This window comes from Semicossyphus pulcher, unplaced genomic scaffold (assembly GCF_022749685.1).
Source record: "Semicossyphus pulcher isolate SPU_LCO1_2020_fin unplaced genomic scaffold, fSemPul1.0.p SCAF_12, whole genome shotgun sequence".
Lineage (NCBI taxonomy): Eukaryota > Metazoa > Chordata > Actinopteri > Labriformes > Labridae > Semicossyphus > Semicossyphus pulcher.
This window is the reverse complement of record NW_027211626.1, coordinates 26,994,407-27,010,150: the sequence shown is the minus strand read 5'-3', so window position 1 is coordinate 27,010,150 and position 15,744 is coordinate 26,994,407. Positions and strand designations below refer to the sequence as shown.

General features: G+C 40.9%; 1 protein-coding gene across 1 annotated transcript in view; it reads right to left on the bottom strand.

Moving 5' to 3' along the window:
- Window positions 1–15,744, bottom strand: part of btaf1 (BTAF1 RNA polymerase II, B-TFIID transcription factor-associated) — a 32,659-nt gene that overhangs the window by 15,319 nt on the left and 1,596 nt on the right. Inside the window, exons 2-14 of the mRNA XM_069658898.1 lie at window positions 14,545–14,668; window positions 14,256–14,370; window positions 11,664–11,807; window positions 9,466–9,665; window positions 3,532–3,665; window positions 3,201–3,330; window positions 3,009–3,077; window positions 2,811–2,900; window positions 2,642–2,737; window positions 1,427–1,603; window positions 1,078–1,218; window positions 846–970; window positions 103–223 (exon numbers count right to left, since the gene is read on the bottom strand). Of these exons, the coding sequence (XP_069514999.1) occupies window positions 103–223; window positions 846–970; window positions 1,078–1,218; window positions 1,427–1,603; window positions 2,642–2,737; window positions 2,811–2,900; window positions 3,009–3,077; window positions 3,201–3,330; window positions 3,532–3,665; window positions 9,466–9,665; window positions 11,664–11,807; window positions 14,256–14,370; window positions 14,545–14,668 (1,666 nt within the window). The remainder of the gene's footprint in view (window positions 1–102; window positions 224–845; window positions 971–1,077; window positions 1,219–1,426; window positions 1,604–2,641; window positions 2,738–2,810; window positions 2,901–3,008; window positions 3,078–3,200; window positions 3,331–3,531; window positions 3,666–9,465; window positions 9,666–11,663; window positions 11,808–14,255; window positions 14,371–14,544; window positions 14,669–15,744) is intronic.

Here is a 15,744-nt window from a genome sequence, read left to right as displayed (position 1 = left end):
AAAAAGACTGTTGTTGTTCATTATTTTTCTACTACTTTAAATATAAAATACTAAAGTTGGGATTTATAACATGAATGTTCGGTCCTTCTAAGTTAAATGTACCTGGTCAGCTTTAGACAGCAGTGTGAAAAGAGTCTCCAGTGCTGCCCGTCTTACTGATGATATCGTGTGTCTCAAAAACGGCCAGACCCGAGGGACCAGGACTGTTAATGACTGCTGCATGCTGGAGTGGACAACACAGTGTGTCAGTGTAAATACAGAGTCAGGAAGGGCCCTTCAAGGTCATCTTTAAAAAGAGTACAAAGCTTCATAATAAAAGTTATACATTTATCCCCGACCTCGACTTAAATACCAAGCCCTCATCTAATTCGCTCAGCTTTGGGGCGTGCATTTTATGTAAATCAAGTTCAAATGAAGTTCAGCCAACCTCCTGGCACAGCGCCGATACTCCTCACACACAATCACAAAGTACAGAGGAGACCTTCAGCTTAATGACAACAGATGAGCCAAGTCACATAAAGTATAGAGTGAATCACACTGTTTGTTTAAAGAGAGTTCCGGGTAGAAAACTCAGACGCATTAGATACAGCTGTAGGTAAATACAGATTAATGGACACTGGAGCAGAGATAATAGCTATGTCCTGTTGTCTAAGGGATGCTGGGTGAGGATCAAGAACAGAGAGCGGTTCAGGTTTTTTAGACTTCTCTCTTCAAAGAGCAAACATACAACAATACAGTATTAATCCACCCATGGTGCACGTCATTGCTTTTCCTTTGCCTGCCCTTTGCACACACTGAATATTGCAGGCAGTAGCATGTTGTTATTGTGCGTCCTTCAGACTGACCTGCACTGTCGGACCTGCGGGTAGGTGAGCAGAGAGGACAGCAGCGTCATGATGCTGTTGGTGGAAGCAGTGAGGTCGTCCAGGTCCAAAAGAGCATCCCACAGTGTGTTCACGATGAAGGGCACCTGAGACACACAGAATCACCCAACAAAATGAATAAGAGTCACACTTTTTCATTAAGAAACTTGATGTATACATTTTGGTAAAAAGGCATTTCTGTTGCCTCTCCGACCTTATTGGGAAGAAGCTGTACCAAGCCTTCCACCACAGGGATGAGTGATGAAGCTGCCACGGCTCTGACATCATCGTCAAGATCCTGCAGACCCACAGTGATGGCTGGGAGCACCCGGGGCAGCAACACAGAGATCAGGTCCTGAGATACCGAGGAACAGAGGGATGAAAATTTGCATAGATGAATGAGATAAATAAGAACAGCTTCTACAGTGACATCACCCCACATAGCCTTCCTTTCCTCCCACCTTTTTCATTCCTGACCATATGGCACTCAGCTTGAACAGACTATAAGACCTTGCTATGCTTGTTTGACAGTTTATCTTATACACAAACAGAACAGGTGGTACCTGTCGGACAGCCAGGGCATACTTGATGCCTAGCAGTCCTCCATGGCGGACCTCCCATTGGTCTTCTTTTAGCAGCTTCAGCAGGACGTCTACTGTCATGGAAACACCAGTTTCATTCATGTGGCGAAGAGCCACACCGAGTGTCTGCGCACACGTCTCCCTGACAGGAGCCACCACCTGGCAAAGGGGCGACATATCAGTAAAGGGTGTTTATTGAAAACATTTGGAAAAACCCAATTGTTCTTTATTCTAAACCATTTATTTATGTTTATTCTACAACAACTTAAATCTGCTCACATTGCTTTCCCTCAGTTCTCTTTTACACACACAAATCAAGACCTACCTGCATGAACACAGCGGCTCAGCCTGACTGTCTGTCTCTGTCTCCCTGTATGCGTCTGTTCTTTTGACTTCATCAGCAGTATGTTTTATATGGCCCCCAAAACTCATCTTGTGTTTTAAAGTCTGTCAACAACTGCAGGTGAGCCACGCGTGGAGGAGGCTTTTGTTGATAACATGGTGCATCGAAACAAACATGGTACAGAATGACACCTAAAATCTACACCATGGCCTGATGCGCACCCCCCCAGAATGTAGCTGCACTCTACAGAAATGCCGACAGCTGTGATTGCACCTCATCGTATTTTTGCACTAAAACTACAGATGACCTTGTGCTTAACACAAGTTTGTAGCCAGATGCAACAGCATGCTGGCTTCAACTGGAAGCCATAAACACATTTGGTGATTGGCTATCTCGATGTCTAAATGCAATTTGTTTGTGTGTGATTTTGCGCATGATTTTTCCGTTGCAGCAATTTCAGTAAAAGTAACTGTTGTTTAAGGCTCGACATATTGGCACAGGAAACAGACTGTCAATCTTACTTTTGGCAGCATAATTGCCAGGGGATGCAGAAAAACCAGCGAACAAGTATAAATCATCACAGCAGCATAGGCCACTTTCACAGGCGCTGCATAGATTTAAGGCACAAGTTTGATGCAGTGACAAGTAGCACAGCATGTTTCATAAACCAGAGGGTTGCTGCATTTTACAATAGCCATATAATGCATCAGGCAAGTAAACCAATTACATATATTAAATATCTCCTTAATAAATAATCAGAAGAAGAACACTGCGTCTCTCATCTTGCAAATATGTCTCGACAATAAAAATAAAAAGATGTTTTGATACTTGTCGGCCAAAAAAAGAAAACTCACCTCGTCAGATACAAAATCTCCAAAGCGATCCAAAGCGAAGACACAGAGCAGCCGGATGACCAGGTCCTCTATCCACTCCTGATGCTGCCGCAGCATCTAAAACCAGACAGCAGTCAATTTGTGTAATGTTTGATTCTCACTTAAATACCTGACGAGAGTTAATACGGACCTGTTCTGAAGTGCTTCCCACCAGCTTTCCGCCACCAGCACCATGGCACTTGAGGATTTCTCTAAGGCCGGTGCCTGCACCATGACGAATCTGTAAACAACCACATACAATTTTTAATTGTTTACATTTAATTTACCCTGGTGTTTAACCACTGCGTGTTCAATTCTGCCTGATAAGCTCAAGTTAGAACGTTTTTACCTCCCAAGAAGGATTGAAGAGGTCGTTGCAGAGCTCCTCACAGAAGCTCTCCAGAGGCCACTCGTGTATCTAAAGAGAAAGAGACAAGACATCAGTAACAGCATCAACAAATGTTGTATATTGTCATTTGTAGTAATCTAACTGTTCAGGATTTTACAGAAAAGGAGGTTTTGATTGTTTCTGATAACTTACCTCCTCTGAAAGACTGGAGTTATCTGGAACGTTGTCGATTAAGACTTTATGCTCTGTGGCTGGTTGGTCAATAACTACATTTGTGGTTTTTCTTCGTTTCTCTTCAGGTTCACCCTCAAAACTGTCGTTACTTCAGGGTGGAGGAAACACAAAGTGAATTGTTTTATCTTTAGAACAAACCAGATTTAACTACAAATGAATAAAGGCCCAGATCTGTCAAGATGAAATGGGTCAGAGCCTAAAAAAATAGAATAGTAGTAGGTCTGTCTTTTCAAAGATGAGACAATCAGAGCCCCACTACACATGTTTCACAGAGTTTGTGTATTCTCACCTCTTTTCATTTGGATCCACGTCTCTGGATCTTTGTTTGGCCACCAGCTTGGCCATCCTCTTCGCCTTGTTCTTCTGTCGATTGCTCATGCCTGGTCTGAACTCTGCATCGATCAACTCAGCAGCTTGAAGGGGCTGAAAAAGAAAACAGTGGATGGATTTTTAATTTTATAATTGAACTGAACACGTACATACATTACGACAGGGTTTTTCAATAATTTTCACCAAGAGCCAAATTATCTCCAGAATATCGAACCCACTCATCCATTTTCTTCCGTTTATCCAGTTGGTTTGTGGTGGCAGCAGGCTAAGCAAGGTGACCCAGACATCCCTCTCTCCAGCCCTGTTTTTCAGCTCCTCCTGGGGGATCCCGAGGCGTTCCCAGGCCAGACAGGATATACAATCCCTCCAGTGAGCTCTGGGTCTGCCCCAGGGTCTCCTCCCAGTTGGACGTGCCTGGAAAACCTCCACAGGGAGGCGCCCAGGAGGCATCCTAAACAGATGCCCGAACGACCTCAACTGGCTCCTTTCGATGTGAAGGAGTAGCGGCTCTACTCCGAGCTCCCTCCGAATGTCTGAGCTCCTTACACCATCTCTAAGGCTGAGCCCAGACACCCTGCAGAGGGAACTCATTTCTGCCGCTTGTATCTACGATCTCATCGTTTCGGTCACTACCCAAAGTTCATGACCAAAGGTGAGAGTTGGAACGTAGATCAACAGAGCTTTGAGAGCTTTGCCTTCAGGCTCAGCTCCCTGTTCAACACCTGCATTACTGCTGACACTGCATCAACTCGTCTGTCAATCTCACAATCCATTTTACCCTCACTTGTGAACAAGACCCAGAGATACTTGAATCCTTTACTTCAACTCCTTCACTTGAGGCAGAGACTCACTTCCCACCCAGAGGGAGCAATCCACCTTTTTCCAGCAGAGAACCATGGCCTCAGACTGAAGTTGCTGACCCTCATTACAACCGCGTCACACTGCGCTGCAATCCGCCCCAATGCCTGCTTGAGGTTCCAGCCTGATGAAGCTAACTGAACCACATCATCTGCAAAAGATGATCTTGAGATCCTGTCCATGAAAATCACAAACAGAATCTGTGACAAGGGACAACCCGGGCGGAGGCCAACACACACCAGTAGTGTCTGACACAGCTCTCACTTTGGTTATACAGAGACCAGATGGCGCGTAACAACGGCCCCAGTACCCTATATTCCTGCACTGCCCCCAACAGAACCCTCAGGGGAACACGAACGTAGGCTGCAGGAAATGCAGCCTTGAAACAAAGTGAGTCCACAATCCAAAGTATGTAATTATACATTTTGGATTTTGCAGATTATGTTGGTAACAGCTTGCTTATGGAGCACCTTGTGCTTCAGTATTATGCCCAAGCATACTGCAACATGTGTACTGGATTAGCAAGGGATCGAACCACAGATTTTCCAATTAGTGGATAACCCGCTCTCCTCTGAGCTATAGCTGCTCCATTAAAAGTGGATTTGAAAGTGGCAGGATGAAGAGCTTGGAAGTAAAGCTTTAGATTTCTCAGCTTTGCAGAGAAAACAGCTATCCTACAGTCCACTAAACTTACCACCTCAGCTACTGTAAGCCTAGCTGAGCTAACGTGAGTAGCACTGGCAAGACTGAACGATGCACACAGCAAAGGTCTGTTATTATGTCATAGGTCAAGTGTTAAGTTTAAGAGGTCAAAATAAAGTAGAGCAGGTGCATTTTGTTTGAATTTTCAATTTCACACTCTGAAGTTTATGTAAAGTAATGACCAGGGTCAGATCAGGTCACATAATTGGCTGTGGCGGGACAGACCTAGTCTGCAGGCTGCCTAATAATGTTCACAACAATATAATGTAGACTACATCACTGAATGACTCGTTTCATAAATGCACTCTCATGTACTGTATATCGATGTGGCTTCCAAGTAAATCTGATGTTCTCAAAAACCCCAGCCATTGTTTCAGGCTAATTGGATTCTCCTGCCTATTCATCCACTAGTTATATTGATGTTATATATGTGTGAATGAAGCCCCATAATCCATGCTGCCTTTTCAACTGCAGCTACAAATGACGCATGCATATTTAGACGATTATAGTTTGTGACATGTTTGAAATCCTTCTCACAGAGGAAGATAAAAAAGGTATTTAGTCTGTTGAATTACCACACTGACAATACAGATATTACCCGCCTTCTTTAACTTGAAATCAATGCAGCACCTCACAATAGAAAAATACACACAGGCCCGGAAACATATGAAGACCAGAAAGCATTATCCAAGACTAAAACAGGCAACACAAAGAAAAGCCAAAGGTTTGATTCATTTGAGGCTAAGAAAGAGAACAGACTGAGTCACAAAAAGTCTGTAAGGACAAAAGAAGATAAAAGCTGAGTCAGGAGGAATAAAATAAAAAGTTTGGGCCAAAAATTACTGTCAGGACAAGCTTTTCTGCTGCAATGCACAAAAGGTGTAAAAAACACAACATGGTTTAAGTCAGTTTGACAACTCATGTTCTACAGAATTCATCATCACAGTTAGGGCATGCATCCTCTAACTTAATTCCTCACTACCTCCAACCTATGCAGAGCATACTGACCACCAGTATCACAGTTTGTTATCCGACTGCAAGGCTCTACAGCTGGTAGGCAAGACTACACCCAGGGTCTGCACTGCCATCCATAAAGGACATTGTTTACAATAGATGCCGGAGGAGAGCCGACAGCAGCATCAGGGACCACACACACCAAGTCACATTCTGTTTGTACCCCTGCTACCAGTTTTAAGGTTTCAGACAATACAAACACACACATCCAGACTGAGCAACAGCTTGGATCCCACAGCTGTCAGACTGCTTCCTCCCACACATCCACAGACTCGACATCTATCTATTATCCACTGCCGACAAGAAATGTTGTCATCCACGATTCTACTGGAGTGTTATTTTATGCTATTTACTACATTAAAGCTCCTGTGAGGAGTTTTTCGATGGTTATGAAACAGACTGAAATGTATTCTGATTACTTCACATGAGCTACAAAAGCAAACCAGATCATCAGCGACAAGACTGATTATATCTATGTTATTATTAATGCCTGAAACTAGGGCTGGGTATCGATAAGGATTTTTTCAATTCGATTCCGATTCACAAGGACCCGTTTCGATTCGAATTCCGATCAGATATCGATTTTTGTTTTATATATATTTTGTATTTCAGTTACAATATCAGTGCACCTCTTACCTGGTGCATTGTCAAAATGTTTCATGTTTACAATAATAATTGATCCCAAAGAAGTAACATCATGTACTTTTTATTTAACATGACCAACACACAGCAGTCAAAACAATATTAACAATTTTATGAATTAGACAGCTTATCAACTTTTATTCTGAACATCTGGCTCATGGTTTCGATTAAAAGAAGTGGGCTTCAACCTGAGCGAGATTTGGCCACGAGATGTCATAGCACGAAGAACAAAACCACACGAGACTAGGAGATATGGGGAAAGGCATATTATACAACATGCCGAAAATACACTCACGGCCAAAGCCGACGCTAACAGAGAGCAACATAAACATCAGTGCAAAACTAACTTACATATTCATGGACGCACACACGATAAAAAGAGTCCGTCAGCATTCACAGATGTCTCCTTAGTAGCTGCAGTAAACAAGTCAGGGCATGTCTCCCTCACTGCCGTGTTTCGGGGCGATACTCTGAGTTGTGCTGCGTTCAGCAGCGCTCAGAAACATAAGTGATCATACACGTTTCTACACATATTTTTAAAGATTAATCTCGGGATTTATGAATCGGGTCATTCAAATCGATGTTTTTTAAACCCAGCCCTACCTGAAACTGCTGGTTGGGGGGTAGGTGTCAGACGAAGCGATTAACTGCACGCTGCGTTTGTTTACATTTTTACACAAGATTTAAAGTGAGTGATACATATGACTATTAGAGAAAGCAGGATGGCATTTTTTGTTAAAAACCACCACTTAAGCATGAACAGAACAAAATCAGCAAAGAGATAAGAGGTACGGCTTTATCCACAGGGGGCGCAAAATCAACACAAACTGAAATTTCCTCACAGCAGTGTTAATATTAAACAATGGTCAGTTTCAACCAAGTAATTTGATTGGACAAGAGCGGTGAAATAGAGCACAACAGCACTGGGACTCTAACAGGTGTTCATGTGTTCTGAATACTGTTGTTAACGTTAGAGCAAACACTCTTTGTTTTGCTTGATCACACATGTTCCTGGGAATCAGCGATGAACCAAAAATCTGTTGACAGATTCTTATTTGACTTTAGAGCCAGTGAACGAGCGTAACGGATCACAAAGCTCACGGTTTGGAACGCTTCACCTTTTGAGTCACGGATCGAATCATTTTTCGGATCAGCAAAAAAAAAAAAAAGAAAAGAAAAAGCATTCACGATGCTCGATGCGTCTCCATATAACTATACAACGTATTGGAGCCTCAATTTTCTTTATTACTTGACAGTGATACTATTTCACTAATTAATTCAAGTGGAGTTTAACTCCTATATCATTAAGTGTTTTTTATAAAATCAAAAGTACATAAAAACATTTATAGAGCAATTTACAAAATCCTAGCTACAAAGTGCTTCATAAAAATAAAACGAGCACCTGCAGCACAGGTGTGTGAGTCACAACAAAACAATCAGTTTCATTTTGGGATTAGGTCTTCAGCTTTTGGATCCAGCATTGTGCCAAGTAATGGTGTTTGTGTATCACAGGTGGGTTAACAAATAGGCTTACATCATCAGTTACTAGCATTAAGCGACCGATCGTTATCACAAGCATCCACCAGCTGGTACTTTCAAAATAAAAGCTGACACGGATAGAGTGAAAGTAAAAACGTGGAAGCTCCGTTTGATACAAAGAAGCCACTGTGCAGTGAAATATGCACAGCTCGCGTAGAAATATTAAAACAAGCAGTTTACAGTTATAGAACTGATCTCCGTGGTCTGATACGCTCCAAGTTGCAGCGCTATGTGAAGCACTGCGGTGAAGCTCATGCTACAACAGCTGCTAAGCTCCCCAAACTTTAAGTTTTGTAACTGCATCGATGCATGATCGTCAACTTCTGCATCACGCTACATCAAGTCCATACCTCTAACTGCACATCAGAGTAACACATATCACCTCGTGTTGCCTCTTTTCACTCTAACTCTGCACAGCCGTGGGGGGTCAACTGTGATCCGTTACACAACTAGCTGAATGATATCCAAACGATCACTGCAAGTCAGGAGAATGAAAGGATGTTTGGAATCTGGAAAAACTTAATTTCATAGTGTGCTATAACTGGTAAAGGTAAATAAAATTAAAGCAACTATAAGCAACTGTCATTTTATGTCGATATGGACGTTATGGACCTTTGTGGACCAAGCAGTACGTCTTACGTCTTTGCTGATCCTGCCCTGTACTTACATGTGTATCATTCTGTTTCTTTTTAACAATATATTGTACTCACTCACTGTGAAACTTTGTTGGTCGAATGGAAACAAAGGCTTTTTTGGTCTGGATGAGAGAATCGCTTTGTTGAATCCGACCCAGTGACGGATATTAACAACAATTTAGAAAGGCCAATCTTCTGCTTTGCTTTTGTAGGTCATCGAGGCATAAGCATTTAACTGAGACGGTTTCATAACCGGTTAAAAAACACCTCACAGTAGGTTTATTTAATTAAACTTAGCCGGGTAAGTTAGGCCATTACCTTAAGCCACAGTATCTCATTACAGAACAACACTCGCCTGCTGTTAGAAGCAGTGAACACAGGCGTCCATTGTGTCTCACACTTCTGATTATCTATTTTTAAACTTTAGTCACAAACCACCAAAGAACACAGAGCAGGCTCAAAGGTCCGCTGAGTCAAAGCCTGGAGGCTAAAAAGTGACCCACCACATGGTTTCTGGAGCTGGATCCAGCTGTGGCTTTGCTTCCCTGGGCTCTAAGTGCACTGGGTGGGCAGGTGTAGTCGAGGTCCTCGTCGTTGAACAGGTCCTCGGTGTCCATGCCGAGAGCAGCACCCATGTCCAGACCCAACTTCTTCTGAAGGAGCTTTCTCTGGCGGGCCAGACGTTCCTTAGGGTCCATCTCAGCTGAAAACAAATAAGGGGAAAACTTTAGATTAAGTGCACTGTAGCTTCGTGAGTAAATGCTGATTATGAATCAGTGAAGAACACAGTGTCAGCATGCTGGGATAACAAGTGAATGAAGGAAGATACACTTACACAGGAAGTTAAAATTCAAATGACCATCACATTAGATAAGAATGAGCAGCTTTCCATATTCTTTGCACTCATATTCATTATAAAGTAACCACACCGTTTGTGTTTCCGTAAGCCTCAGACACGAGGCTAATATTATCATATTAGATTTTGCTGCCATTTTAAAGAACAAATCAGACAGTTTGTTAGTTAAACCTTAGAATACAGCTTATTTAATCAAGTAACATTTTAGATAGCTAAACTGGAGCAAACAATATTAGCTGAGGATTCAGAGGGTTTTTTTTCTTCAGGTGTAATCATCTGCTGAGGTCTTCTCTCCAAACAAAAAAAAGAATGGAACCTTGGAAATAAAACTGGTAAATCCACAAAATAAAGAAGTTAAAAATGGTGGTTTATCTGATGCTTTTTGACTGTGCCGAGTCTGCAATAGGGATGCACACTTTGAGATTCTGATGGTACGATTATAGTCAGAGGAATAATCATGGTTTCATGATTATTATTAAATTAATAAACTTCACAACATTACTAATGTATAAAATCACAAGAACATTCTTTAGAAATGTTAGTGTGTCACTTATTGCTGCCTTTTGAAACTGAAATAACAGTAACCAAATAATACAGTCCAAAAGTAATAAAGATAAACAAAAAGTCTCTTTCCCTTTTGAGCGGGAAACCTTTTAGACTTAAACTGTTGCTGTCCTTTGAAGAATAAATAAGACTTTAACATTTGAGAGCATAAAAAAAAAAGAACTGAAAGTGTTATTGTAATCAACTGTCATCCAGGCCTTTCTTTTAATAATCTATTTAAAAGAGGTTTTGCAGGCAGGGGATACGTCATCTTGAATCCCAGGTCCTTCATGGTGAACCCAAAATGCCCCTACACTGCCGACTCCACTCGTTACTTTGGTGGATGCAAAGCTTCACTGCGTGGTCCCTCTGCCATAGTAACGCTAATGTATCGTAGCCTCCATGTCTCTTCATAAGCACCACAGGTGTCACTTTGTTTTCGTTCCATACAACCGGTGTAATGGAGCCTTTACGATTAAATGAGCATGACATTTTTAAGCATGGTTAATAGTGAAACCGGTTAATCGCTGCAAGCAGAGCTGTATATGAACTTAACTCCTGAAACAAGACTAGGTCAAAACCTAGCATGTGGCTGACCGCATCAGGTAAATGTGCGCTTTTGTGGGCAATGTGTTACAAGGACTGTCCTTACCACGGCGGTCAGCCAAAAAGCTATAGGGTGTTTCTCTCACAACTTCCAGCTAACTATGACTCAATTTCTTAATCAGGTTAAAAGATAGAGTTAAAAACAACAAAGATCTAGTAAGAAAGTAGTCTGTTGGTAATCCTGGTGTCTTGGAACGCAAGCCAAAAATGGCAGACTGAATGGCTGTTGTCTTGGTTTATCTTCACTGAGATAGTAAGTAAGATCTATCCAAAGTTTATCATGGATAGATATACATTTTCATGATTCCATTTTAACATTGTTTTATGGCCAAGCCCAGATTGCATGCATCCTGTCTCATTTCATAACAATATTCACAAATAACTTTGGTGATAAGGAGTAAATTTAGTGCATAAGGCTTGTTTAACAAGCTGAAGTCACGACAGAATTTGTGTCTTAAAGTCAAAACAGACAATCAACCAAAAGACGAGAAAGATCAAACAAACTGTGGAGCAATCAGCTTCGTAACAAGACAATCCTCTTCTAATACTCGAGGCTCAAATTAGTCACACTCATTCTTTCCACAGGTTAGTATCAACATGCACAATGACTACACTGCAATAATGCATCAGTTCTTTTCCATATAAAAAGGTGAGTAACAGTGTGCAGGTTATAGCAACAGAAAAATCACTACAAACCGGTTTTGTCATCCTGCAGCTCAAACTCAGCCCCTGCAGATCCCAGCAGAGAGGCCCCGTGTTTGAGGAGGCGGGAGATGTCAAAGTGGTAGAAAGTCAGCCGGTCACAGGAGGAGTCCTCGGGAGATAAATCTTCACAAGACTCTACAGGAAACAATCAAAAATACAGAATGTTATAACTGCACATTTGTCAGTGTAACTACTTAATGAATCTAATCATGTCCACACTGATGCCTTTTATCAAGAATAAGCCAGTGTTTAATAATGTTTTGAAACAGCCTACATAATGGATGACTGTTGTGATTGCTGTGTGGACTGGAAAGAAAATAAGCTTTAAAAATGATGTTGATTACAAAGCACCAGAACAGCACCCTCTGTGAGAATCACTTTGCACCACGGCAAAGCTGATCACACAATACATCAGTGCAATAATTAACTTACATTAATGAATGTTATGTTGTCAGCTTGTGAGGAAAAATGTTGCAGCCCAAATACAACATTTATAAGCAATAATTAAAACACAATTTGAATTTAATCTATCATTTATCTACGATTCAAATAATCAGTCGAGAAGAGTCCGAGTCGACTCTCATTTTGTCAGTCAAATGTCTGCACTTCTGTTTTTTAGGTGCATTATTGTGCATAGAGCAATACAGGAGAACAGAAAGGCAGGCTGCAAACTTTACAAATATCATCTCAAAATGAAACCCACAAAACTTATAGTGATCTTAAGAGTTAGTCTTGTGTCAAATATGAGGATGTTCTTTCAAATATTTTTGTGCAACTAATTGCTTCAGGTCCCTGTAAACATCAGTGAACTTCAAGGCAAACCAACACACACTGGTAACATCGATTTTGACTAAATTAGGGCTGAACCCGATTCATAATTTTGTCAGTAGAATCAGATTCAGCTGTTCATTGCAAAGTTACTATTTAACTTTTAACTTTAACAACTATTTCATCCACACAAAACTCCAGTATCAGCCTACCTGGGTCGAATGTTTTGCCTGTCAGATACACGTTAATCAGAGTTTTCTATGAGACCTGGCTGTCTACTTGACGTCAAGAGATTTCCAGCTGCCTACTTATTTTCAAGTCATGTTACCCTACATTTCTAACTATGAAATTTAAGTACATGACAGATTTTAATTGACTTAAGCTGAAGTTAAAAAGGTAGCAGCAGCGGGTCACCACCGAAGAGCATTCAAGAGATTTAATATTTTTCAGTTTTTCAGATTTTCAGTTTTATTGCAGATATTATTTATCACGTCCGTTTGTTTAAGAGAGGACAAGACCTCTACGAGGTCTGTGAATAATTCAGCTTCCACTGAGGGAATCCTTATCCTAACCTGAAAACAATCTGGGAGCAGCTTAGCGAGTAGCTCCAAAACCACCAAAATGTACTGCACTGCTTTTTAACTTGAAAAGGCTTTAGTCAGGGTTGCACATGTTTAATCATCAGTTCTGTTTGTTTTGGAGAGGAGGAAACCTCTTAGGACAGTTTTTGTGAATGAAAACATTCTAGGGTCATTCTGAGACTTGAGTTTGTGAAGTTTACAATCTGCCATGCTGTCAGTCCTGCATTGCTCTGTGAACAATGATACAGCAAGAAGAAAAAAAAAAAAGACAGTAGAGACAATGAAGTTGACTTTGAGTCTTCTTAAAGTAATAATCTCAAAGATTTTCATTTAAATAAATGTCCGAAACAGAGTTAGTAAACAGTGAAGCTGTTGGTGGTTAGGTCTTTATTGTATCTATTACTCATTCAGTCCGTTTATCAAAGTCTGCGGCAACAAATTTGGAACGATGTTTGAGCGCTGCTCGGACTGAGACGGGCGGAATTTACCGACAGAGCAAAGCATCGCGCTGGAAAGGGGGCGGAGATTAGCGTGTCGACACAGGTTGTGTTCCCATCAATGCTGATGGGAACCGAGGCGATAATTACCTGGGCCTACTGCAGAGTCATTTGACTCGGGTCAGAATGCTGATTGTAACCTTTTCCACTAAGCAAAAAAGCTGGGTGTTAGTGGGGTTTTTTTGACCAGTGGGAAAGCGGCTTTAGTGATGCGTTTTCCATCATCCAGCAGTTGTTGGTCTGCCAGAGAGGGTAGGCGGAGCTAAGCGTCTGCTTTTCTGCTCTCTGCAAGTGTTGCGAGTAAACAGTAATCTACTATGGCTGAACAAACAAAGAAAAGGTCGATGACTACAGATACAACTTCAAAAATAAGTGAAAATCCAAAGAAAAAGAAACAAATGTGTGCTCCTGCAATTACTGTTTATCGCCATAGGTGCTGCCAAAGAGAATGAAACTGAGATCTTCGTATATAAAATGCGCATTTTTTCTTACTTTTATTTTATGCCATATATTTCTCTGAGCAACTGCAACGCCTGAATTTCCCCCGGGAATTAAAAAAGTATTTCTGATTCTTATTCGGGATTACAACCTTAACTTAGGATTTGAATCAATATCTTTTAGGGACAGCTCTGAAGGAGGCTCAACAACACTAGAGATCAAATCACAATAACAAATGCAGAGTTAATCTGGCAACCTTAAATTTGACAAATTAAAAAAGGAACTCTTCACAAGCTCACCTTCTTTAGGCCTGGATGCCGGGTCCCACTCCGGAATATTCTTCACTATTGCCTCTACAGCTTGGCCTGCAGCTATCCGAGTGTCCCAGTTGGGACTCCTTAGGTAGGTCAGAACCTTGTAAATGACAGAATATACATTTAATTCACTGCACATTAATCTAAACTAAATCTAAATTAAAACTGCCTGACCTTTATCTAGAAGGATAGAGAAACAACCAAGACTAACAGTATTATACATTATCAATATTTCACATATACTTTTACAGGTCTAGACAAAGTTATCACACACCTTTGATAAGAGGTTATTAAGTTCATGCGGGTGGAGTTTGACAACTTCTCCAAGCTGCTGGGCTGCCGCTTTCCTGGTTACTGGTGTCGTTCCAGTGTCCAGCAGGATGAACAGACGATCAAGTCTATAGACAGGTAACAACAAGAACAAGCTCAACAAAACATTACAGACAATTCACAGCACTGAACAAACAACGTGCTAGTTCCTCTTCTCCAGCTGCTGATGTTTTATTGTGTAAAGACCAATGAAAGCGTCAACACCTTATGACAGGGCGAGAACATGCAAGATAAATCTTTATGTACACACTTATAATGCTTATAATAAAATACTAGTCAAACAAATTAAAATATTTTAGCAGAAATGCATATGTAAAACCATTATGTATTATAATTGTTTGGCTTTGCACCAAGGTAAGTTGTCTAATGATGCTGGTCTTTCACTGATGTCATTAGCAGGCTATTAATACAAGTGGTGACTGGATTAGAGAAAGTCAGGGCTTGAGCCCAGGTACCACGAATACTTAAGCTCAACTAAAGAGGCGTCTACTTTGGTGTGTAAGAGAGAGGACCACTGACAACACGTGGAATCAAAGCTGAAAACACTAGCAAAGTACACATGAACAATGTTAGCAGAACATAATAATGGCTGTTTAGGTAGAGCAGCAACACTTTGACAAGCTTGTGTGTTTAAATTTTCAATAGACTCTGTCACCAATGGAAGTTTAAATCAAGTTTCATCACAATACTATTATATATTTTTGGACAATTATATGATATTTAAGAGTAGCGCAAAGTCTGCCACGATAAGCTTTTGATTGGGGGACTGCGATGAATGCAATACCATATGCGTATTTTATACAGTTGGTTGCACTTGTATCAACACGCAAGAATCATTCAATCAACATTCAACATACTATAAAGTGCCACATTTGTCAAGAAAACTTCCAATAGCATACTGGTCAACTTTCTGTTATTTTTTTGGTGCCAGGTTTGCTTTGTTTTTGAATATTTTACCTGATCCCTGTACTGTTTGCATATGGCAGGTGTTTTGCCCGTTGACCCATCTTTTCTCCAATAACACATATTTTCAAACTATTAATTTAAATGTCAAAGAGGAGAGTAAATATTTGAGCCAATTATCAGACATTTGCTTGGCCTCTTGCCATTATCTATCTGGCACTTGACTGGAAGGAGTGGCACA